This window comes from Manacus vitellinus, unplaced genomic scaffold (genome assembly GCF_001715985.3).
Source record: "Manacus vitellinus isolate BGI_N305 unplaced genomic scaffold, ASM171598v3 scaffold_1_pilon, whole genome shotgun sequence".
Lineage (NCBI taxonomy): Eukaryota > Metazoa > Chordata > Aves > Passeriformes > Pipridae > Manacus > Manacus vitellinus.
Genome location: NW_021939396.1, coordinates 35489237 through 35515681, shown reverse-complemented (window position 1 = coordinate 35515681; position 26445 = coordinate 35489237). Strand labels below are relative to the sequence as shown.

Below are 26445 nucleotides of genomic sequence, written 5' to 3'. Positions count from 1 at the left end.
CAGTCAGAGTTCCCAATGCCTTTTCCTTTATGCCCATGCCTGGTCTGAGAGAGAGATGGTGAAGTTCTGTCTTAGAAGAAAGAAAAGTTCTCCCTTCTACCTTACAGATAATAGCTTCAAAAATCAAAACAGATCCATGCAGACCAGTTGAGCTGAGAGACTGCCACTGAATTTTCCTAAAGATAAGGTTTATTCACAGTTCAAATAGCACTAAGTTTTGAAATACAATACTGAAAAAGCCAAAGCTGCTCATTTCTTGTTTTAAGGGAGTATCCATGACAAAAATCATAAAATATGGGTCCCAGTTTATCTAATGGGTTTCAGTGTATGTAATCATACATTATAGCTTTAGAGGATATTCAAAGTACTTTGCAAAGCAGCTACTGTAAATTCAAAAAGAGATGGCTAACCAGGACAAGTCAGTGAAGTACATTGAATCAATTTCAGGTCATAGCCAGGTAAATTTTGAAGATAATTTTATTTGGTAGTGGCTACTTTCTCAAAATGTGGTAAAACTGAACAACTCAAATAAGAATTAACTATCCACGACTTCACTCATTTTTGAAAATCTCATACATCTAAAGGCAACCAGCATGTTTCACCAATAAAAGTTGTCAGTTTTGTTTGGAAAAGAAAGGAATAACTACTGATTACTGACAAGATCAAAGCAAGAGAAAGACCCTTGTTAAAAAAGTATCACAAGGATTTCTTAGAAGAACCACAAAGAAAAAGGAAAAGGAGAAGATATTAAAATATTGAAACTAATTAAGGTAGTTTTTTGCTAAACACTTTTCTTTATCCTGTGAAATTCTTGTCTCTTCTTTAGTTCTCTTGATCATGTCTCTGATGTCATCACACCTTCAACCTTTCTAAATTCCTCCTGTTTGTGAACTTTGACTTGTTGTCTGTATGTGATACTTTTCAGATTTTCTAGTTGTACTATTTCAATAGCACTAATTATTTCAGTATATAAGTGAAGCAAGTTTCATAGCAAAAGGTGTTGTCTTAATACATCAGGAGATATAGGTGATATGGTTTTCCAGCTGGGCCAGATGGTCAAATAAAAGAAAAGCTGTTTTTCAAAAAAGCTACATTATATTTATTGCATTTAGTCTGTATTACTGGTGTGCTTTATTAACTCTATATCATAACAAGTTTTTCTCTTGCCAGTGCTCTGTGATTTGGGTCATAGATGGACTCACGTCAAACTTCATTTGACATTCTTTTTCCTTGAATCTGTAAATACACAGTTGGTTTTGTTAGCAGAAAATTAATCTCAGTTCATCTGTTCTCAGTTCTCAATATCACAGGTTAGATACAGCAAAATTAAGTAATACTATGTGACTCTCACCATTTATATGATGACTCTTATTCCTCACCATTAATTTCTACTCCTTCTCTTTTGCTCGTTAATCATGGCGCTGTTATTTTGGAGGACTGAAATTTGAGAGTTACAAAGTTTTCAAAAAAGTGTATTTTTTACTTCATCTTTCTTCAGGAAGAGGTTTTTTTATGGATGAGGTCAGTATTACATTACCTTTCTTTCTCATTAGCAGATTAATTCATTGGTGGCTTCAAAGTGAGTGGTAATCCTGTTACAGACTCTATTTCAGATATTCATCTTTCTCCTGATATGAAATGATACCACTTTCTAACAATGAGAAAACTGTTTTCCTAGCCATCATGTTTGCTAGCACATGTGATATTTCTTTTTTCACTCCATCATGTATGAAAAGACCACTGGTCACTGTAAGCTCTCATTTTATAATGCTTTACATTCTTAGCTCTATTTTCAAAGCTGAGAATGTAGTCTTATTAGAATATATTTTGGGGAGCTAATTTGATTTGGTGATAGAGATGGTAATGTCAAAAGCAATACTAAGAAATGAGCAAGTTGAATATGAAGATAGAGCAGGAGAAAAGCAATAAAAATATGAGGTGAAATAGAGATCCTCATTTGCAGAGAAAGACTCATGGAGACAAACAATTTCTCATGGATGCATTTAGATGTGATTTAGTAGACTTAGCAGACATATATACAATGGCTCTGAAATACTGGATGATCATACGTTCTGGGACAGACTAAGGGTGGCATAGAAGGACTTGAAAGTGCATTTACTGAGGCTTGAGAAGGCTGTCATGACACTGATCAACTGAAGGATTATTTTGGTGGCTTCCTCATCTTGAAAAACTAAAGGCAAGAACAATCAAAAGAGCTTACTGGTTTGTGTTCCTTCACACAGATAAAAGATTGGAAGGAGGAGTCTGAGATCTGGAGATCACAGAAGGGGTTTATCCACTTCTGTTTCTTGTCTGTAGGCTTGCATTCAGAGAAGGCACAGTAGGACCACAGGCTTATGTGCTGAGAGGGAGAATGTGGGGTCTCCATTGTGTGCTTAACAAAGGAAAAAAGCTAGTTTGGATTTTAAAGAGGCTAAAACCCTCGAAGATATGTGATGGAAAACCTTGGGGTTTGCATCCTCAAGGATTGCAGCAGACCACCGCTAAGAAAGGTGTAACTGTGAGTGCAGTGCTATTGCAGAGAAGGGAATGCATACAATACCCCACACTAAGAAGAAAATATCATATGGTGAAGCAGGATTTCTACACAAGATATCACTGATGGTCATGGGGGCAAAGGCAGGATGGTAAATGAGAATGAGGATGAGGAAATGGAAACAGCAGCACCTGAAATGGAAAACAATGTTAAACAGTGTTAATGGGTTTGATATCATAAAATGGAAAATACCATCAGATTAGTATTTTGGAAAAACTGATACCTGATCTCTTAGGCTACTGAAGGTACATGTTTTGGCATCTGTATCAAGCTCAAGATATCAAGTCTTTCAAGGTAAAGATGTACCTTGAAAGGTACTTCTGTACCTGGATCACAGAGAAGTCAGCTACTAATAAAGAAAGGAAGGGTGAGGGAAGAAGGACATTAACAGGAAGAGATGTTAAGCAGATTTTAAAGCAAATAAAAAAAGGACTACAAAGGAAAGACAAGAAAAATTGCAACATGGGCTGAATGTGACCTTTGAAGTGGATGTGCACAGTCCTCTTTATAGAAAACTCCCCAGAAATACCACAATACAAAATTTTTAAAAGGCAGATTTAATGGAATTTTAAACTAGAATGCTTTTTAAATGGAAAACTCAAACTTACTGGATCATACAGAATAGAAATGAGGGGCTTATAGCCTTTCCTCCATTGTTGTCTTTGTCTATGCAGTTGGAAAACGGTGCTTCCCATTTGAGTCTCAGCCAAGTCTCTGGCTTCTTGACTTGCAGCACGCTCTGCTTGGCCTCCCAAGTTCTTACCATCATCTGCAAGACCTGCCTATTTTGCTGCTCCCCACTGCAACCTCTATTTGAGGAGTAGGTTAGCAGCTCCTTGCCTCTTTGGCTTGTGTCCTGTGCTGTGCCATGAACACAGACACACTCTCCTGAACATCCTTGGCTCACTCCTGTTCGGTCTTCATAAGAAAAGATACAAACACGTGAAGCAAGTACCATGTCACAGAGGATGATAGCAGCAAGTTTCAGAGGCAGTCTTTCATCACTAGGAAGGTGGGAACAAAAATCCAGAATCACTCACTGATAAAAAGAATCCCTCCAGTCCTGTAACTTTCTTTTTACAAGAGTGTTCTGCTGTGAATGGATGATGTGAATTTTCTTTGACACATAGAAATCCTTTCCTTCAAATGTCACATGTGTTCTAAAAGGCATGGCTTTATGTCATGTATTTGATCATGTAAATACTTTGCTGTAGGAATTTTATCCTTAATTATTCATTAGAATTGAACAGGGTCAGCATTATATAAAGGGAATAATAATTTCACATATCAAAATATTTGACTTGTAGTTAAGGTTATTAACAGCAGTTGTGATATTCTTGTGTATATAATAACCAGGCAGATATAACTACTTAAGCATTTTCTCAAAAATAAATAATTGGATCATACTGGCAAATAACTGAAGCCAAAAGATATTGGTATGGATACAAAAAACAGCAGTAGAGAAGTAGATCCTCATGGTACTCAAATGATAGGGGAAAAAAAACAACTCGAAGGAACAAAACACCTAACTTATAGCCTAGCAATGAACTATAAGTGGAATAGATCAATTCCAATACATCCAAGCATCTGCACTAAACATTTTTGAAAGAACTCTGTAGTTTATGGCATCAAGCTCAGCAGTAATATAAAGACACGCTAATACATTTCATGTATTCCTGAATCAGAATACTAAAAAAAGATCAAAGCATAACTTCAAAAGGCAAATTCAGAGTTCTATCTCTTTCAAAGCCAACTTGGACATGTTTATTGTGAAGATCATGTTTCTGGAGATGTGACTGAAGCTGTTGCAACCTTCTGTACAACAGTCTTTACTTACTATTTGAGCTGCCATTTTAGTCAATTGAGTGTGTACATAGTGTGAAAACTCAATGGCATATTTCCCTCTTAGTATTGTTGCTGAGAACAAAGCTGCATTGGGCAGGGCACGTCTCCAGGATGAAGGACCACCGCCTCCCTAAGATCTTGCTTTATGGTGAACTTGCCACTGGCTGCCACATGAGAGGAGCCCTGAAGAGAAGATACAAGGACTCCCTGAAACAACATCTCAGCCTTGGCCATATTGATCAACATAACTGGTCTACTCTGGCCTCCAATCGGGAGATCTGGAGACACACCATCTATTACGCTGCTGATGCCTTTGAGAACGCACGCAGGATCACTCTCGAGGAGAAAAGACAAGAAAGAAAGAATCGTACCCTGCAGAATATACCACCTAAGGAGTCTTTCTGCTGTGCCTTTTGCAACTGGACATGGCCTTTTTAGCCACCAGCGTGCTTGTGACAAACGTGGGTAGAGACCTTTCCCTAATCTTTGTTCGTGAAGCCCAGCCATGATGATGATTGTTTGAATATAACTGATAGATGTGATTTCCAGGCATTTAATATCTTTTATGCGTAATTTACTTTTCCTTTGCAGGCTTAATTTGTACATAGGCAATATAATAACTTTAATGGCAAGAGAAAGAGGGAAACACATAGCATTTTGCACCAAAAGGGATTAGATCAAAAAGTGTGCCAAGGAGGGGAAAATCAGTAATTAGTGAAAACAAGTGAGCTAAGATTTTCCACATTTCTAATTTTCTCACTGTATAAGAAAATTATGTAGGAAGTTTTAATTAGAATTATTTGCAATTTACTTTGGTCCTATGTAGAAAAATGGCTAAGCTTCCCTGTATTTGAAATCTCATTCTAGAACTAGCAATAGCACCTTTAAATACAAGCCTCAGAAAAAAAGGCTTTCTCTGTTTGAAATGTTTTTAAATCCAACTCCATATATTAGCATTCTCATTAAGATGTTAGCATTTTCATTAAAATGAAAAAATAGTGACCAATATGCAAAGAAAATGTATTATCAGATATAATTTGTTTGAACATCTTTGCTGAAGAATAATGTAAGTCATAGCCAACTCTGCTGAAATATATGGGTCGTTTGATGCCCAGGTTGATAAGTATTTGGAGAGAATACAATATAACATTTTAAACCAAAATAGAAAGCTACTCCTCATCAACTTAAACTTTGCAGATAACACAACACCATGAAAAATAGATGTTTACTAAAGCCTAAAGGAAATTATTTCTACATATCTGCAGCCTAAAGTTGTTTTTTTCCTGCTACTAAATTAGTAATAATAAACTTGTGACAAGCATTTCTTCCATAGGCCTTATATGCAATGACTGTACTCTTCTAGGGACTTTTACCATGTAGTAGCCAGGAGTACTTAATGACTTGAAAGTGACTGGGAAATGCTTAATTTAAGAAAAAAAATATAGGCAACCTGTCATTTAACTTCAGTAATGGGACGGGATGGCTGTAAATATCTTTCAAAGGCATGGCATGGAGAAGATTTTGGAAAGATACTTTCAGATTTTGAATGACTGCGGGATCTGGGTTAAGAAGGTTTGAGCAATTTTCTCTTCCTAATATCTTGGATCTTCTTCATACTTCCTTCATCTTACTGGGCAGTTGTATCCTTGGAGAATAAAAAGTCTTTGAATATCATATATTGATATCTTGGATGTCACATCACTGATCAAATGAGGAGAGAGCTCAGTAGCAAAGATCATAATAAAAATTTCAGTGTCAGTGCCCTTTCTAAGGCAACTTATGAGAAGATGCTTCTTTCAGCACAGTGCTGCAGAGAAATGTGTTACTTACATGTCACAAGGTTTTTAAAGTTATGATCTATCTCACTAGGTGAAGACTAAGAAATAAATCTGGTGAAAATATCTTAATAATTGCTGTGGAACATTGAAATATTCCCCTTTTACCTTCCAGTAATAAAAATTTAAGTAAAAGGTTGTGTCTTAGTAATTTTCTACCACTTTATCCTGTTTTAACCTGATTACCATCTGTCAGTACTTTATAGAGACAGAACAGCAATCAGAGTGCCACATATCATTACTGATGCCTCTTCTCCTTTTCTTAATTGTCTTTCACACATTTTACCTACTTTAGTCCTCTACATAAATGAGAAGCTATTCCTGGGATACTGCATAGGAATGTGTGATTCTTCTGCTGCATGATATGAGGCTTAGGTGCTCAGACTTAGTATGAAGAGGGGAAAATGGATAATATTGACTCCAGACAGATAGCTAGGTCAGTCTGGGTGGTACAGTGAAAGGTGTAAGGGCAGTGTATCTCTTGAGAACAGAAGGCAACTGAAAGAAGTAGACACTCTATGAAAAAAACATGCTTATCTGGAAAGTTTATATAAGCCACAAGTGGAAAGTCCAAAGTTTGGACCTTTTGCATCTAGCACTGACTTATCATCAATCTCCCTGTTTTACTTCCTCTTTCTTATTGATTTTGGCTCCTTTTCTGTTAGTTACACCCTCCTAAGTTACATATCTTTTCTTAATGAATGTAATTGCATTGATATATTACCATTTAAAAAAAAATCTCAGTACAAGGAAAATAATTCAATGCAAAGTAGCATTTGGAACCCCGCAGGTTAAGAAAATCTTCTGTTCATAAAAACACAAGTTCAAGCAGCTGCTAGTCTGCCCCTCTCTTGGAAAGGGGACAGCTGGAGATGCCAGCCATTCAAACCATCAGTTTTGGGGCTTACAGTCATTTATAAAAAAGGGAGGCAAGCATCAATAGGATCTAAGGTATTCCAGGCCAAGAGACTGCAGGATTTACTGAGAGTTGTGCTATTGGCATATTGCTGCCATGTTCATAACCTACACCTCCAGACACGCTTAGAATTTGCCAACTTTGAAAGAAATTAGTAATATACCAATGAGCTGACAAGCTCTGGCAGCTCTTTGCACAGGGCCTGCCAATAGGTGAATGGGATATTGCCAGAGAAGCTGAATTTCAGATGAGAGGGTGGAAAAGGAGAAAGGATTTTTTTTCAGAGCTCTGATTCTTTTGCGCTACATTCAAAGCAAAGCAAATTTTAAGCGACATATGGGCGAATGCACTGGATAAATAGTAGTAAGGCAAACAAAAATGTCACCTGTCTAGAAAAGAATAACCCTCAAAATTACTGAGGACGCCGGCTACACTTTCTTCAGCCAGCAGCGTGTTGCACTTCTCTCGCTCAGGCAGATTATGACAACTGTTCCTCTGATATGGCCCATGAATGAATGAACATCACTTTAATGGACTGCCCACAGTGGACAGACAGCACCGATTTGCACTTCCAAGCACAGCAGGTAGTGAACTCTAAAGGAACATTTCATACTGGCCATTAAGCATCCAGCATGACCACAAAACTGAGGTGACACAAGGAGAGAGCAATTCCCTGGGAATATGGATCATGTTTTGCAGCCAGCTGCAGATAAAATAACCAGCTTCTTCTATAACCTGCTATTATCTGTGGGATGCTAAAAAATCCTTTCCCTGGGATTTTAAGTTTCTCTCTGCATGACTGTAGTTAATGACTGGACTACGTGGGGTGTTCATTGTTTAGTGACTGAATATCCCTACTGCTAACAAGTTGTGGGTTTGTTTTTTTTTAATTTAATGCATACTATTATAGAACTGTATAGAACCCTGAGCTTTTTGCTGAAGTTTCTTCCAGACATATGCAATTTTCTGAAGCTAATTATTGTAGTCCTATGAATCTGTGACAGAAATTATCCATAATCCATTAACCAGGCCAGAAATACACAAAAACAATTATTTTATATCATCTTTAAACCAATGTTTTCCCTTTGGAAAACCTGTAAAAATGTGCTGCTTACTTTTGGCCTATTAAAAGGAGGTATGCATGCATCCAGAAGTTTTAAAGTATTTGATGTTTATTTGCACTGAAAAGTACATAGTAATGTCTTTGTGACCAATGAAAATAAAAATTCAATTTTCTCTGTTTAATAGCCATTTGTGGTCTTAGTCCTGGAAGTATACTAATTATAAGTGATGAAAATATCAGGTAAAATCAGAATGAATTTTTAAAACTAAAAGCAACTTGAATTATTCAAATAATTGATGATGAATCTTCGTATTAAAGAGCTATCAGCTATAAAATAGAGTGCATAATGAAAAATGGCACATTCCATTGTCTTGTGTGATAGAGCAGCTTCTTGCCTTGAGAATTAGCTTCACACGAATTTTAAGGTGAATTTTAACTTTAATTCTATATATATATATTGCGAAAGGGAAAGCCTTGGCTAAATAGGTTTGAGCAGCTCATCTGAACATCTGCTGTATGGTGTTTTTAAATACATTCTCTTTGTCAGACAAAGACACATCTATGTTGTCAATCATTAATACCTCTTGACTTCATTTCTTGCTCAAAAAGATTTGTTGGTGGAAGGGCTAATTACGTGGTCTCCATGCTTACAATTGCAGATGATGCCTGTGACTGCTGAGAGGAATTGTCTCAAAAACATTCTTTTAACTCCTTGTGTTAACATGTGCTCAGTAAAAAAACAACAAAACAAAACAAAACAAAAATGCCCAAACCTTCAGAAATCAGGGAAAACTAAAGTACATAACTAAAAAAAAAAACCAAACCAAACAAAACTATAGTTGTAATTTATTCTAAAAAATTGTTCAGTAACTAGGTAATATATTAGACATACTGAGCTCTGGAGTTCCCAGCACACAAAGGACATCGACCTGTTCACAGCAAGTCCAGAGGAGGGACACCAAGTAGGTTAAAGGGATGGAGCACCTCTCCTTTTAGAGAAGGTTAAGACAATTTGTATTATTCAGCCTGGAGAAGAGAATGCTTCATGAGCACCTAATTGCAGCCTTTCACTACCTGAAGGGAACCTACAAGAAAGATGCTGAGAGACTAGTTCCAAGAGCATGTGGTGAGTGACAGGCCAAAGGGGAATGGCTTCAAACTGAAAGAGAGTAGGTTTCTTCCTAATGGAAGAAATTTTTTACTGTGAGTGTGGTGAGGCTCTGGAACAGAATGTCCCACCCCTGGAAGCATTCAAGACCAGGCTGGATGAGGCTTTGAGCAACTTGGTCTAGTGGAAGGTGTCCCTGCCCACAACAGTGGGGTTGGAACTAGATGATCTTGAAGGCCCCTTCCAACCCAAACCATTCTATGATTTAATGATTTTAAAAATGAACTTTCACAAAAATTTATCTGCAAATATTTCCTTTGTAAGGCTTCAGTCCCATTAGTGCTGAAGTAAGTTTTGATGTATATTGTTTCATTTAGTGACAACTTTCCGAAGGAGAGCTGCAGCATGAAAGAAAGAGGAGGTGGATATAGACTGGGATTGGCACTAGGCCTGCTAGCTCTTCAACATTATGTCCTGCTCAGACAGTTGTGAGAAAACAGCCCTGGGGCAAAGGTGATGCTGTATGATTGAAGTACATCAAGTTCAATTTTCATCCAAGTTACCTCTTTCCTGGACTCAGGAGAGACAACTAAACCAACAGGAGCATTTCCAATATTAAGCTCATGTAACTTCAAATAGATGATTTTGCAAAATATTATTGGTAAACCAGTAGGTATTTCATCAGTCCTTCAATCTCTAAGCCTTATTTTGCCATCCCCTCATCCTAGATGAGCACTTTTTCTTGTCTACCTAGTGCACACATTGACTGGGAAGAGGCTGTTTCTTATTAGGTGTTTCTCACACAGCAATTAGCACAATGAGTATCAAATTCTGTTTAGGACAAATGAAGGTAGTTGTTTTCCATGTGAGCAAAGGATCCTAATGTGCTGTGAATTTGTCAGCTCTGAGTGGGTCTGCAAAAAGCCTTTCAAAATCAACAGAATAGCCTTTCACAAATCTGCTTTTAAGATTTCTGGGATAGCTTGGACTTGTGGCATCTTGAAACTGCTTAAAATCTTACCAAAAACACAAAATACAAGATTCAGACTAAAATATCTTATTTTAAAACCATTATGACCATAGAAGGAACTAAAAAGTTCTCAAGAGCAAATATCCTCACATTATTTCTGACATAGAAACCTTGAGAGAAAGTGGAAGGATTCTGGGAAGGCTTCCTGACCCCAGAAGTTCACTGAGTGAAGACGCTGCTGTTTTTTCACATTTAGTTATCACCTGTTTATTCTTAACTCAGTGCTCACACCTCTGCTTTTTGTTGATGCTTTACATTCCTGCAAGTCCATTGAGCTTTAAGAGTTTAGGTGAAATTAGGTTCACAAGCTAAACTGTTTCCATTGCCTAAATTTCTAAACTCTTCAAAAGGAGTTTAAAGGGTAATATATAAATATATTTATATTTTTAGATATATTACATATATATATTATAAAATTATATATGTGTGTATATATATATATATATATGGTGAGATTGCCCTAAAGAGAATCAGCTACATTACCCTTTGGTGGTTTCTGTTCACTCACTCCGCACATCCATGAACGCCCCCTTGGCAGTGGTGCCTCACACTGGCAGGAGCATGTGTTTCTTGTCAAACAAATGCTAGCCTGTCTTGGCAGGCACGGGGCTAAATAGACCCCAAGGAAGACAGAGCACAGAGCCTTCTGTAAGCAGTTTCCACAGCATCTTTACCTACTTGGTTTATTTCTTGTGTGCAAACTTGTGCATGCGCTTACTATTTTTTTTTAAACATAATTTGTCCGTATTTCTTTTTCAGTTGACATATTTTCATTTCCATTTGTTCATTTCTGGAACTGTTGTGTTTTCAGTTGATTTCATAGGCGGACTTGACACATACTCCTACCGACAGCCCCCCCAGGAACATGTTGAGTTAAAGCCTGTAAAGCCTATAGGTAAGGTTCTGGTCCTATGGACTACATTAATCCTTCTAACTGAACTGAAAGCTAACCTTCTCCTAAAATAATTTCGGCATCAGATTACTTATAATTTAATTATATTTTAAATTAGAATTTAATTAAAAATTAATCCGCATAAAACATTTGAGTGAGGGCACTTTGTCATTGATGACATACCCGCTAAAACAAGGATTAGTAGATAGCACCATGTCTGCCATGTTGTGCCTCATCTTAACGCAAGGAGAGCCTCTCAGTGAAGGATGGAATTGATCCCCTGCTGACTTTTTAGTAAGAAAAGAGCTGGTTTATGGCTGCTGCTGCTGCAGAAATCTTAATGAGATTAACCCATTTATAGAAAAGCAGAAGCTTTTACATTTGTCTAGCTACTGAAAGAAAAATGTTTGCTGAAAAACTACTAGTCAGCTTAAAATCTAACTATCTGTCAAGTTTCACTGGAAGTTCATTATCTCTTTGTCATCACTTATTTGCTCACACCATGAAAATCATATGTTTTCATAGACTCTTCCTGCTCTGCTACCTAATGAATAAGTTTGGATGCATATCTATTCTTTTTATTTGAAATAAATTAAGATATGGGGAGACATTACTAGTACATATGTTTTGGCAGAAGCTTGTATAACTTCAAATAGATGATTTTGCAAAGTATTATTGGTAAACCAGAAAATGTTAATTTAGAAATTCTGATATGGTTGGAAGTTGTGCTGTTACTTTCTGTCTTTAAATTTACCTTTGGGCCTTTCATGCATCTTAAATGCAACACGAAACCCATGTACAGGTAATTGAAACTGATTTAATGACTTACTGTATTTTATTTATCAGTTAACAGAATTAAAATGGGTTGAAGGTTTTTCCTGGTGTATGCATGTGCACATGTACTTGGGGTTTTAATTTAAAGTGGACAATTGCTAACCAAATGTTTTGAGTTGGAACTTGACACCTGAAGTTTGTGACTTTATTAATTTTTGCATGTTTTAAAAATATATTTTATTCATGATGCAGCTTTCAGTTTGTAGAAATAAACACAGACAAAATTTACTAAATATTTAGCTAAACATTTTAGGATTATGAAGGCCCCAAAATATGGTGTATGCTAGAATAAGGAGAAATATCACATTACCACATGAACATTTTGGCTTTTGATTAAGTACGTGCCCTACATTGAAATCTATGGTTTTCTGTAATATTTCATTAAATGTCAATTTTGTTGCATTTTCTGTGGGAAAGGCAACTGCAAAATGGGAGTTTGACCCTTCTGAATAAGCTGTTAGAGGAAAAAGTTAAACTGGTATTCAGGAGCAAGAAAGCTGCACCTACAGCATTTACACCTCTCTGTGAAAGATTTTAATCTTTAAATCTGCATTCAGGTTAGTTGTAAGAATTAAGTGAATAAATGTTTAACACCTTCTTAGCGAACTTACTATAATTAAAGAAGAGTATAAAAGACATATTCACAGAAAACTTAAAATACATTCCTGCAAAATATTTTAATTCATTTTGCAGTAGAAAAAACACAACATCTGATAATTTGTTCTTTGCTGGCAGATTTTCGATAAGTAGCTCAAAGGATTTTGGAGTTGTTGGTGAGGTGATACTGGAGAATAGATGGCATCTTCCCATTTCCCATGTATGTGTATTCTTGTATGGCTGGGAGGACCCTCTCTGGCTTCTTTATTGCTTCAAGAAGTATAAAACTGAGAGGGAAACTATATTGTATTGTCTTCCCTATTGATGTTTTGGGTTTATGTATTGAAAGATACAGAGAGTATCTTTACATAAGCTGGGAGGAAAATTACTATCAGTGATCAAAATTTGAATTAAAAGCCAAATTGCTGGACAGAACTTTGTCAGTGGATTATGCCAGAAATTTGCAGGTGTTTATCTCTCTGCAGCTCATTTCCCTTCTTGACTTCCTTTGATAAGTGAATTGCTATCTATATCAGTTATATATAGTCTGAGAATCCACAGTATCCCTTATAAATGTGACTTCTGGGGCCCAGGCTGTGCAAAACTCCATCTCTGTTCCCTTAGAATTGAACATGAATAATGCTTGTAAAAATACATTAAAAGCCTTCATAAATGTTATTTTATAGATTAAAGCTTGGCTGTATTTCCATTTTTCTCATCCCTTTTATTTCCCTTATTTCATTCATAAATTAACTAAGCATCACCCATTGAAAATACAAGACTCTGTGGTCTCATCCAAACCATGTGGAAGACAGTCTGTTTTTATCAAGTACCCATACTCAGTATAATTTTTACTTAGTACTACCATAATTACTAACGATTAGCAAGACTAAAATTAGTTTTCCTTTTCACCCCTCAGAGAGGTTAAATTTGAACTTGTTCCCATGGGGAACAAATTTTAATCCAAATATGAATCATCATAGCTTGCTTGTCTGCTCTTTGTTCTGGCTATAACTCCATTAGGCTATGGGACAAGAAGCAGGATCATTGCCCTGAATCACACAGTTTCAACTGAGATGTGTATAAGGCAGGCGACAACAGTGGAAACAGAGTGGAAAAACAATTGTCATGTTCTATTTGAGACTAAAGCACCAGGACTATAAAGAAGACTGTTGTGTCTATTTGTCTGTATCAAGAGTCTGGTTACTCTGTAGTATTTAGAATTGCTTCATGTACTGCCACTGGAAAAGACAGGAGCATGGCAACTAGAAGAAAAAAATAAGTAGTTGCATTTTGGTTTGCATTAGATATTATTCTTATTAATAGTAACTGTATTATAATACATTAATAATATATTATCACAATAATAGTGTCAGAAACTAATATAATAATGTTATATAGTAATTATAATTTTTATGATGATTGTAATAATAATAATATAGTAAAATAAAACTACTATAGCTTTGGGCAACCATATCTAAACAGACTGAATCCCTAATTCCATTTAGGGATGTCCCTAGCATTTCTAAGAATATTGCTAACTTCTGCTCGTGGAACTGATTCAGTATATGAGAAAATGTGACAGTGGAGAGGTTATTACTCTGTGATGGACCTGTGTGATCCCGTCCTGTTTTTATCTTCCCCTGAGACTTTACCCATCTTAAAATTGCTCTGAAAGACCAACATAGATTTTTCAAGATTACACAAGTAAACGTGATGTACAGGGAGTCATGTGAGAACACATCGATTCAGCAGGTGTGTTGTGGTGAGAACTATAAATAGTGTGAGTCCAGCTCAAATGCACAAGTTTATAAGCAGGTGATGTCAGAATTTTACAACCCGGTGAAAATGCATCTTACACTGTTAAAATATGTTATGCTAAACTGAATCTGTTATTGTGTGAGCTTTAGACATGTTTCACCAGCTGTGGGATTTTTCCCCAAGTGTTTCTTGCTTTTGTGGTATACGTAATACAAAGCTACTGCTTTGTACCTAATTATTCGTCCTTGACCTTATATGTGAGTCTTACAGCTGAGGAAATTAGTGACCAGATGAGAGTTATCCACTTGTTCATTAGTTACTAACCTCTCCATTGGTATGAATTTACAGCTCACAAATTAGGAGGTAAACAGAATAAGTTTTCATTTGTAAGTAATGCATATCTCCTGCTTTTAGGTCGAAGTAAGTAATGAACATGGACTCAAGACTTCTGCTGCTGTAGCTGAAGAAACAGATTTTAGAAGAAAAGACCAACCTTGTGACTCATCGTTCTGGAAGAAACCCACCATCCGTTCCTCACGGCATGTGGAATGTTCTTCCCACAGGCTCAGTGTCATTATCAGCATTGTTATTTCGTAGATCTTTGTAGATGATCTTGAATTTCTGATTACTTATAAGGACACTTGTAAATTGTAAATTTTTTTCTTTTTTAATTTCAATATTTTTACAACGTTTAGTGTTGAGGCATGAAAACAAAACAACCTGTGAAAACTAGAAGGGTGTGTCTTTCTAAAAAATGTCAGTATTTTTTGACTGATAGGATCATACTGTGCCTGGTCAAGATTGTGTAAATTAACAGTAGTTTTGACTCCAAAATATGCAACAGGAGTCAAATCCTAACAGTGTACAAGAGATCATTTCAATGCTATATTTAGAATTCACAATGTCCACTCCTTGCATTGTTTGAACTGCTGAATGCAGTAGGAATTGATCTATGACTCTTCTTACCCAGATGTTCAAGCACTAACATACTCACCTAATTATAGCAATTCAGATATGATTCCTTTTCCTTTCATAGTCTCTTTTGCCCTGAATCCACCACCAGAAGCTATCTCTGATTTGAAGAGAAGTAGGACGACCGCTCTATGGGTGTCAGTCTCCAGGAACCTTTACATCCAGGGCTGTTTAGATGTCTGTGATTTGCACATTTTTAAACTCCTTTCCTCCCTTCTCCCAGGAAGAAGCCAAGCATGAATGTACAGTACAAGGTACCAACTGAAGCCTTAGAAGCCTCTGGGGACTAATTTTTCTCTTAATTTAAAAGTAAACAAGCAAAACTGAAAATGTGTGTAAAAATTTGTAAAGTTATTTGTAAATACTTCTAGACAAAGAACATGTATGTAACTGTGGTATTTTGTTTTCTATTCTGTCACCACTAGCATAAAGTGATACACAAAGCTATTTTATCTGGAGAACTGGCAGTCTTTTTAACAGAACATTTTATTTTTTTCTTCTTAATTACAATATAAAGTGCTGTGTAGATTTGTATGCCCCAGAAAGTCATGTGTCTCTACAGAACCTCTGTGTTTCCATTGGGGTTTTGGGACTGTTTGTGGTTTTGCACTATTTTAACTTCATGGTTTCTTTGGGGGGACTGTCAAGAAGGACGTTCCTTTTGGTGTGTGTTTCATTACCTCTCCACCAGAGACTGAACAGAGGTCCTCCGAGTTCCTTCATAAATACCCTAGGCAATCTTCAGCTGATCTAAACATTTAGATCCTAAATTTGCAGTCTTCTTTGTATTGTGTATTGTCAAGTCTGAGCAGGTGAGAGCTAGACGAAAGCTTGTCTTGATCCTTTCCCTCCTAAAATCTGTGTTATTTACCAATATGAATCTATTGGGGATGGTAAGAAATACAATGGAAGTAGAGTCTATCATTTTCAGGCAGCAAGGGTCTTGTGATGCATCCATCTGCTTTCCAGCTAGTTAACTCAAAGACGTCACCAACTTCGGAGAAAACACAACCTGAACTTTGGTTAACCTTCCCTGAAACCGAGTATGAAGTAAGTATTAAGAGAAAGACAACAAGAAACAGCAACTGAAAAAGAACCTTTAGTAGTATTTCTGGGACTGGATATACCTCAGATGGTATGACTGTGTGTGTGAAGTCAGATTGGGCCAGAAAGAGGGATACTTTGTATGAAGATGCCATCTGTTCTCATGTATTTGTGTGTTCCCTCATATGCTCTTTTCTCCTATATTCTAGAATATTGCAAAGTACCAGGTTTGTCCCATCTTGAAAACCTCATCTTAGCACTAAAACCCAAGTACTATGTCACAAAATTAATAGGTATAATATAATTTTTGAGGCATCATGAAAAAGATACAGTGTGGATTGCTTTATATCTGTAATATTTCAATAAGGTAGACACATTTTATCTATTTTTATAATATATTACTTCTGTTTAGCCCAACAGCTTATTTTTCTTTTTTACATGATGCCTTAAACAGTGATGATGTCTACCCAGCCAGTGTGTTCAGTCTTGTGTTGTAATGGCTCCAGAACTTCAGAGATGGGAATACCTGAGCACCTTTCAGTGTCTGACAGTTTCCAGAAGCCATCTTGCTTCAACTTTCTCAAGTACAGAGACAGGCCAGGATGTATCACCTAGCACAATGATTCCCATTATCAACACTGTTCCCCTTTTGGTCTTTACAGTCCATCATTAATTTCCCTGCATTAATTATTATGGGCTAGCAAATTAAAGGTCTCCAACAGAACCCAGTGCTGCCCTCAGGACCAGATTGGAGGAACAGGAAGGAGCACTACATTCCCCTTGGTTGCAAAGGTTCAACACTGTTTGGAAGTATGTATTTGATTTTCTGCCAAGACAGACGTGTCTGCTGGACCATGTTTTACAAATTTGTCTGAATGTGTCTAAACCCTGTCTTTGTGTAAGTCCTTCAGAACTGTGTATGTGTCACAAAAATTTTGCAAAGACAGAACCTGACTTCTCTTCCATTTGAAATATTGATCACTTTTTAGCTGGGGAATGCAATCCAGTATATCCCAAATACACTTAAAATCTCAGAATCTTTACCAATACAGTGAGTGTGCCATCTGTCTCACTTAACGAACAGAACAATCCTGATTGAGAGGGATTTGTCTTCATTAGAACCAGCCAAAAGGCAGATGGCAATGCCAAAAGAAACTGTCATTCTTTTCTAGACTGAAACACACAAAATAGTATCAGTCAACTTGTACATGTTAGAGGAAAAACACCTTGAGAATAATAAGTGGATTTGAATGTTAATTGCTGTGTCCTGCAATATAGTAGAAGATATTGGCTAACATTTTTGTAGAAAGCCTTGAGCAGTAGTTCCTTTATTTTTATAAAATATACTTTCAATAAGGTGTTAGGTGGGTCCCAGATGTGCCAGCTATGTAGGAAATAAATGTTAACTTTCTAAATAAACTTGAATAGTTTTCCTAAGCTTTACTGTAACAGGCAACTTCAGGAAATGACTAGGTTTTTGCAGCAAAACAGAATTTGCTGACAATCTTTTAGATATTATCAGTTGCTGCAAACTGTTCTGGTGGCATTAGTAAGTCATATTCTTACAATTTAGGGCAGCTGAAAATCTATCCTTCAAAATTTTAGACTTATTTTTCCTTTCCTCAGGTTTCTGCTTAATTCAGTTTTTTTCCCAGAGAATCAGATTTGCCATAGTACTTTAACTGACAGAAAAACTGGAGATGTAACTACAGAAATATAGCACTACATGTTCACCCAGGACTGAGTCAGGTACCACCAGTTTTGTAAAAGAGCAGCTGATGTCTTCAGGACCTGAAAACAAAAACTATAGAAAGAAATGAACTGGTTTTGTTCCTGGTGCAGTGACATACAGTGATTATATATTACAATTTCTGGAATTACTGCTTGGACTCTTTCATATTCATAGAGATTTTTTACACAAAAGTTTGAAATAAATAAATTTTTTGAAGTTCAATTTTGATCTGAAAGTGTTCTCTAAAATGAAACAGTTCAGAGCCTGGATTAACTGAAAGGGTTTTTTTTAGTGCTAGGATATGACACTAACTACATTTTATAAATAATTTTAAACTAAATAATAGAGCTCTACCAATTAAAATCATGGGAATTATATCCGGTTTTATCCAATAACTCCTTCTTTTCAGTACTGCAGAAGATGCTACAAAGACGATGGCATTTATAAGATATTAGTAATTAGAGATTGAAGCTAGGGGTATGGTTGCTGGTTAGCATGTGATAATACTAATTTTTCTTGTTTAAAACCTGAGAACACATAATTGGGCCACTCAAAAGTCTGTAGTCTGGCTCAAAAAATGGCAGATTTTAGCTCAAACAACTGCTGACTTGTCCCTTTCAAACAACTTTGAGTAAAGGCTTTCTTTGTTCACAACTGCCATGAAAGTCTCTTCTCCATGATTGGATCCTGAGTTTCACCTCTCCCTCCAGTTGCCCACAGCTCAGACATTGCAACACCATTGTCACCTCCAAGCAGCATGTTGGCAGGTGCAGCCTTTTTTTCAACACTGACTGCAATGTGCTTCTCTGCACCCAACTGCCTGCCTGTCTTTCACATGAGGATTATCATGTTGAAAAAGCCAACCCAGCAATCCATCAAGGTCCTTTAACAGACTTTGACAGTGGCAAAAAAAAATTGACATTCCAAACTAATTGGTTTGCCTCCTTCCAGTATCAGCCTCATCTAGTCTAATTATAACAAATTACAACCTGGAAGCTCTTTTAGACACTGAAAGAAATTCTTTTTAAGTTGAGAAAATGTTCCTTTCATGTAAAGCTTCAATGTCAGCAGCATGTTTTTCGGGTTTTTTTGCAAATGAGTTAATCTCTTACCTGCTATGAGTGTTTTGACAGAAAAAAATGTCCAACACAGTGCCCAACACAGTGATGGGGTCATGTTGCTGCCTGCCAGAATAGCGCTTTTACAGCAGGGTGTCTGGGTTGCACCCTGAGATGGAGAGTGCCCTCATCAATGCAGCCTTAAAGAAGTGGTCTCTCTCCCCTCTCTGTTCGGGGAGCTGATTATCCCTGCAACTGTAACTAGGGATCAGCCTGAATGATTCATTAGTTTGCAGAGGCTTGATAATCAAACTAAAACATATTATGGACAATCAGGGAACTCAGATCTGTGAAATAGGCACATAAAGAAGATATTTCATATTGAGATTACTGCTGCAGCATTTGCCCTATAGAGCTATGTCTGCATTGCATGCTGGTGGTGTGCTCAGAGCATGTCAGAGCAGCTCTGATCACCCGACATTACCAGCAGCACTCTGCTTCACTGTAAGGGGACACTAGGCTGTTCAGGACCCTAAATAATTATTTAGCAGCTAAAGACACAGATCTGGCCCATACTGCTTTGCTGTTTGACAGCTACATATGAGTTGTGCCATTTTCCCTAGGTTGATAAGCTGTCTTATCTGCTGATAAATGATGGTTTCTTGATATAATTTCCACTTCCTTCTCAGAAGTCATAGTTTGAATGATTCTCTTTGATTTTAAGTAAATTAAACATCTGGATTTAGTTCCTGCTTCCACGAGTACCTGCTCATCAGTCACACAACACAGTCCTGGATATGACAGCTTTGTGGAATAGCTGCTCTTGCATGGTCTGTTGCCTCTCAAAACCAGCAACAGACTCTGAAGATAGTCTCACTAAGCAGTAGCCACGCATTGATAATACCAGGAATGCAAAAAAGATTCTCCTTGTTTTGCTTATCACCCTAGGACCCAATATCAGTTCTTCAAGCTTTCTGTCCCAGTTTCCTACTTATTTCACACCAGCCACATGCAACCATGCTTTCAAAACACTCCTGTAAGTCAGTGCCAAGCAGACTTGCTGAAGCCGAATTTTAAGTTGGCAGAGTGTGATTCCAAGAGTAATCTAATTTCTCATTTTCCACAACATTGAGTACCTGCCCAATTAGTAGAGCATCATATACAAGGAGGGGTTACAGCATCCCCTAGCACATGACATATTTGGAATTGTGTTACACATGAGCAAACAAATCAACTACCCATGTTGGCCCATACTATTCAATAAAATGTCACTAGGGTGTACTTATACTGCTTTATCTGCGTACCCAGAACCAGAGCGGCAAGCAGGTAGAGTACCAAGTTCTGGGGCAAATGCAAGCCAACAATTTGTTTAAACAACCTTGATCTGATATAAATAATCCACATTGCAATTGCTCTTTTTTTTTTCTTAGCAAATAAAGGTGCCTGGTTTGTAAATTGCAGCCAGACTCTCGGGTGCATGATAACCAGTAACCTTTTATGCCAGTCTTATGCATATATATATGTGTGTGTGTGTGTGTTTGTGTATTCAGAATCATGTTTTGATTTCTAAAGGCCTTAGGTTTCTAAAGGCCTTATAATTCATATAAGTCTGTTTTTTCTGAAGTTTAGAGGAGGTTGGACTGCTACAGGAAGTGTCCCTCTGGCTGTTTGGAGACCAGAATAACACCTACAAAGTGTTGCCTGCCCATTGCCTGGTCCCAAGACCCATTGTGGTGTCAGCACTGGCTGGCAGCTCTGGAGGATACTCAAGTTCTGATAGGAGCAAGAGGGTCTGACTGTCACAGCCAGGTCTCACCCCTGGGTTCTGCACCCTACAACAACCTGCTGGGTAATAGCTCTTTGGACACCTTTCCCAGCCATGGTCAGGGGCTGCATTTGCCTGCATTTAAGCCTCAACCCTGGGCTATAGTGCTCACCTGTGCTGTGCTGTGGTCGTGTCTGTGCCTGGACCTCTCTGACCCCAAAAAAATACAAAAGGCAGATCTCAAGAAATGAGTTCTCATGAGCTTTTGGTGATCACAGAATCACAGAATATGCTAAGTTGGAAGGGACCCACAAGGATCATTGAATCCAGCTCCTGGCCCTGCACAGGACCATCCCCAAGAGTCACGCCATGTGCCCAGGAGTATTGTCCAAACACTTCTTGAGTTCTACCAGGGTTGATGCTGTGACCGTTTCCCTGGGGAGCCTGTTCCAAAGCCCAGCCACTCTCTGGGTGAAGAACCTCTTTCTGATATCCAACCTAAACCTCCCCTGACACAACATCAGGTCCTGTCACTGATCACTACAGAGAAGAGATCAGTACCTGCCCCCCCTCTTCCCCTCAAAAGGAAGTAGTAGACTGCAATGAGGTCTTCCCTCAGCCTACTCTCCTTAAATTCATGCACTGTGATAAAGATGTTACTATCTAAAGTAGGGGTCTACCTAAGGTAAGCTGTGTTCTTGGAGAAGTATTAAGCTCAGGTATGTAGTTAACACATGTGTAATATGTATAAGATTTAAAAGAAACTTTTATTAATCTGTCTAGTTTGTAAGAAATTAGACTTTTGGTTGTTTTCAACTCATCGAACCTACTTCACATAACAATAATCTGAAAGGAAAAATGAAGGCTGGACAGGCTAGCCCTACAAATAAGAAGAGATTTGAGAAAAGAAAGAAGCCAGACTTACAAAAGGCAGCACACTAAAATCAGAACTATGTAGCAGAAAGCAAATTGAAAAAAATAATGAACAGGGATTTTTATTTTTAACATCATCATGTAGCAGCACACTCAAAAAGATTATTTACTAGAATGAAAAACACCACAAAATACAAGAACACAAATATGTATCTTTGTCATTGCTTTTGTAATAGTGCAAGGTATTTAATAAGCTCAACTAGTTTTACAGCCTGTCTTTCACCATTAAACCTTTTATGCCAAGAAATATGATGTACAAAGGAAAATTAAAAGGAAGGTTTGACTGCTGTTCTGCTGATCATGTTATGCCACCTCGTGGTTACTGACAGAAACACACTGCTCTCAGTGCTGTTTCAAAAATATAGCAGAGGAAAAAGAGTAGCACGTCTCAGTTACTGATACATAATGCTGAAATGTCAGAATTCCCACTGGGATCAATCATTGCAGAATGTTAAGATCAAATCTGTGAATTATATATAGAGACAAAGCACTGCAAAACACATCTCCATTCAACAGTTGAATTTGCTGTTTTACTGCAAGTATATTGCTAACATAACATATAATCCAACACTGACCTGATACTAGCCTGTAAACACCTTCTCGTGTGGAGCTACATTCCTATGTTGAGCTTGTTTCAGTAGGTTGCCATCACCTGGAAGCACACAGTATTATCCACTCCAGAAAGTATCATTTCTTTGCCTCTTTCACTTTAACAACAGTAAATATTACTTATTTTCAATTGGATAACTAACATGCAATTCCAGTCATAGATGTGTATAATGTACTCCTAATGATTGAACTTGGATTTTACCATGACTTAAAAATCTTAAAGTAAAAAAAATCCAGAACCTCAGCAGAATATGATTCTCATTTGAGTCAAGAGTTCATAATATGCACTAGCAAAGATTGGGTTAGAATTTTAAATTGGAATTAATTATACAAAGAAGTAGAAATGGAAGCTGGCTGAATTGATACGATCTGGTGTGTACAGTCAGTTAGGTGATGGCCAGAGCCTCAGCTACACTAAAGTCACTTTGGAGAACATGTTTGTTAAAACCAATGGATTAGACTCAGATGGCTTGTGCATGAGTAGAAATAGAGTCATCTTACTTAAACTTAGGCATTTTTTAATACAAAATATTGAAGTTCAGCAGTCCTGACATCAGCAAAGGAACAGGAGGAAGTGAACTGTGTCTCTCTTGCTCCTATATAGGGTTTGTGGTAATCAAGCTCTTAATTTGGGCATCTCAGTCCAACCCAGAGTCAAGTTAGAGGAATGTAAAACAAATGTACAAATCCTGTGTTTTTACTTTCCTTATCTTTCAATTAAGCATACTTGGCTTCAGATAGTTCAGAGTATGGTTAGCTCCTGAGCATCTGAGGAAACCTAGATAAAGCAAAAACGTATTGAAGGCAAACCCATTTATTAATTAGGCACTCAGGTGGCATCTTGAGAAGTGGAAGTGGGACCTGAAAAGGTTAGGTCTTTGGAGTTTTTTCTATGACTTGGTTAACTCCCAAACCAGATGACCTATCCAGGACACATGAGAAATGACTGCATAGTTAAAACTCCTCTTCCAAAGACTACTACAGTCTTTCATCATGACAGGTGATAGAGAAACTTTGTCTGGTTTAACTCTCAGCAAGAGACTTAAAGGTTAGCTTTGTAAAAGTGAATGTGAAAGTCAGGCACTGTCTGCATTTTGAATATTTAGCTTCTCTTATTAATGTAGTTGTTTTTAAAAAGGTCTGTGCCCTGTTTTTTGATGCAAACTAACTCAAAGATAATAAACTGGTTTTGTTTTATATGTGTAGGAGGGCTATGGATGGATTCTTTCCCTCTAGTCCAGGGAATACACTTGTTGGAGCACTAATCTGCAGCACAAAATTACTGATAGATTCAGGGATCATCGTCATTTCTCTGTCTTGCCAGAAAGTTCATATTCTTAAAGGATGACTTGCCATACAAATAACTTAAAATGCCAGCCTCACCAGAAAAAATACTACTTATTTCCTGGCCAGAAGCAAATGATTGTTAAAATAAAACAAAATACTTTAATAAAGTTTTTGTAGTAGTAGTAGTAATATTTTTGTTTTTAAATATTGCAAGCTTTTAAACTTACAATGCAGAAAAATCTAATCACTCTGAAAACTCTTTCTATAGATTGCTTAAGCAAGGAGATCATGCGCAGAGCAAATATGACATTGGAGTCAGAATCTTTGGAGAGCAAAAAAAGCTATATATTATCCTTTTTTCCCCTATTACAGTTTCTGGGGCTAATTTGGCCAACCATGAATAATGTATTGCAGGACCACTTCCTACCTTTTGAGATTCATTCTGTTCATCAAGTGTGACTATTATGACTCTCAGTCTGCTCTGTGTGACATATAATTTAGCATAACATTAAGCAGCATGTTGAAAGTGGGAGCTCCTTAACAAATACAATTTCTGCTTCTAAATTACATACAGATGACTTCCTGGAGCTGACTGGAATATACACTCCAAAAGCTATCTTCTCAAAGCACTTACATCCTCTATAATGACATTTAAAATGACTGATGAAAACCTGCTTGGGCCAATGCATTAGTGATTAATGGTGTGTAGATGTCTCTTTGTCCTCCTGGAGAAGAATGAAAGCTTGACTTCCTGACTAGATGTGGCTACTTTGACACAGCTGTTACTCTGAGGTCCAAGCCTTACTGGAAAACCAAGAAGAAAATGCAAGCCTTTTCTCTTTGTGCTAGGAAATTGCAAGGCATCCTGCTAGCCTATGTCAGCCACAGAAACTTAAGGGAACAGCAGACACTCTGGGACTCCTTTGAAGGAGCTGCTCAGCATAATGGCCCACATTGTATTGTGGCTGTGGCATGGAATCTCACTGTGGGACTTACACGGTAATATTTAATCCTTGGTATAACATTCTTCTGCAACATAAGAATAGCTGTGTAGCACTTGCCCAGAGAAATAGGATTTTACTCAGATTTGGCTTATTTAGTGGAGCTGCTGACTACCAAGTTTGGTGTTTGTGTGGAAGCCCTATTAGTAGTTCCCAGGTCACCTTCTACATTCAATTCAATTTCCATTGACTTCAGATGGGAATTGTCACGTGGTTGCAAAGACAAAGGACCAAAGATGTACCTCATTCAGAAAGCAAATCTGTGCTGGCATCAAATTCCTTCATTTGTCCCCTCCATTCCCCCAAGTCTAGTCTGAAGAGGGGCACCAAGGTCTGCCCACAGCTGTGATTGGCAAGATGAGGGCACAGCAGCTGCTCAGGCTCCATATGAGTCAGTACACTAATGTTGGACAGGGCCTTAGGCAGCAACCCTTGCCCACTGCTGCTGTTACATTGTCACTAACTCCTCAACATGCTTTTCGGTCAGGCTGACTCAAAGTCCTGGCAAGGCTGGCCCTGACTGGGAGAAAGCACCAGCTGGGAATGAGAATTTTGGAAGATCCATCAAAGAAGAAAACATAAGAAAGGGAATATTCCATATTCAGAGAGAAGAGGCAATTTAGAAAAAATATGCCAGTCACAGAGAGATTAACTGCCTGGGTTATATGAGAAGCAAACACAACAGAATAGAAAGAGCTATGCAGGAAAAACCAAGGGAGAGAACGGGATTCCTCTGTTGCGTTTGGGTTTCTGATGCCTATTTCTGGGCATGTTAAGGGTGTGTGCAGGTGGACAGTGAAGTTGCTCACTTATACAAAAAAATTATTTGTACTTTTTTAAGTATGAGGATTATATACAAAGGACTGTCCCTCTTTCTTCACACACAACTTTAATGGGTGTCCTTTACAGACAAATTAAAGGATTTAAGTTATTAGGAGCTATGCATGAATGCACATTGCTGTAGGACATGGGATTTTCTTTTTCATTTTCAGATGCATAAACTAACTAAGCATAGTTCAGGAACTAAAAATAGCACATTGTCATTTACAGGACTGGGTTTTATCTATGTTTCTTTTTCTGCCAGTGGGAAAGTAAGAGATGTTAAAAAAGTCCCAAACCCAAAAAAACAAACAAACAAACAAACAAACAAAAAAACAACACACAATCAAAACACACCATAAACCACAGAACTGTCAATGGAATAGGTTAAAAGACTCAAGTGGAAACATACTACTCTTCATTGTAGTTAAAAGTGCTCCTGAACACTTAAAGCAGTTTCAAAACATTGAGAAAATCTGACACAGTCCCTAGACTTTGCTTGCACTTCAGTGTTTAGTAACTGAGCACTAGTACTCTGTGTACCTCCTGCGGTTAACACCTCATGACATCCTATTGCTCTCACCAAACCTCAGTGCTATGTTGGGTTGCTGTTGTTATTTTTGCAAAAATTAAACAAAACCCAGAAGTGCTTATTAAATGGTTTAACAAAGCAGACAAGAAGACTTTGCCGAAAACCACACTACAATAAAGAGGTGTACTATAAAAAACAGTGCAAAGACTGATATAGTAAAACAGAATTTAATTTATAGGGATCCCTTGTGTAGGG

The 26445-nt window shown here is 37.5% G+C and overlaps 1 protein-coding gene across 1 annotated transcript in view; it reads left to right on the top strand.

Moving 5' to 3' along the window:
• The window catches only part of NKAIN3 (sodium/potassium transporting ATPase interacting 3), a 188309-nt gene extending 172454 nt beyond the window's left edge, over positions 1-15855 (top strand). The window contains exons 6-7 of the mRNA XM_018074892.1: positions 11166-11249; positions 14853-15855. Coding sequence (XP_017930381.1) covers positions 11166-11249; positions 14853-14866 — 98 coding nt within the window. The 3' untranslated portion in view covers positions 14867-15855. The remainder of the gene's footprint in view (positions 1-11165; positions 11250-14852) is intronic.
• The last annotated feature ends 10590 nt before the right edge of the window (positions 15856-26445 follow it).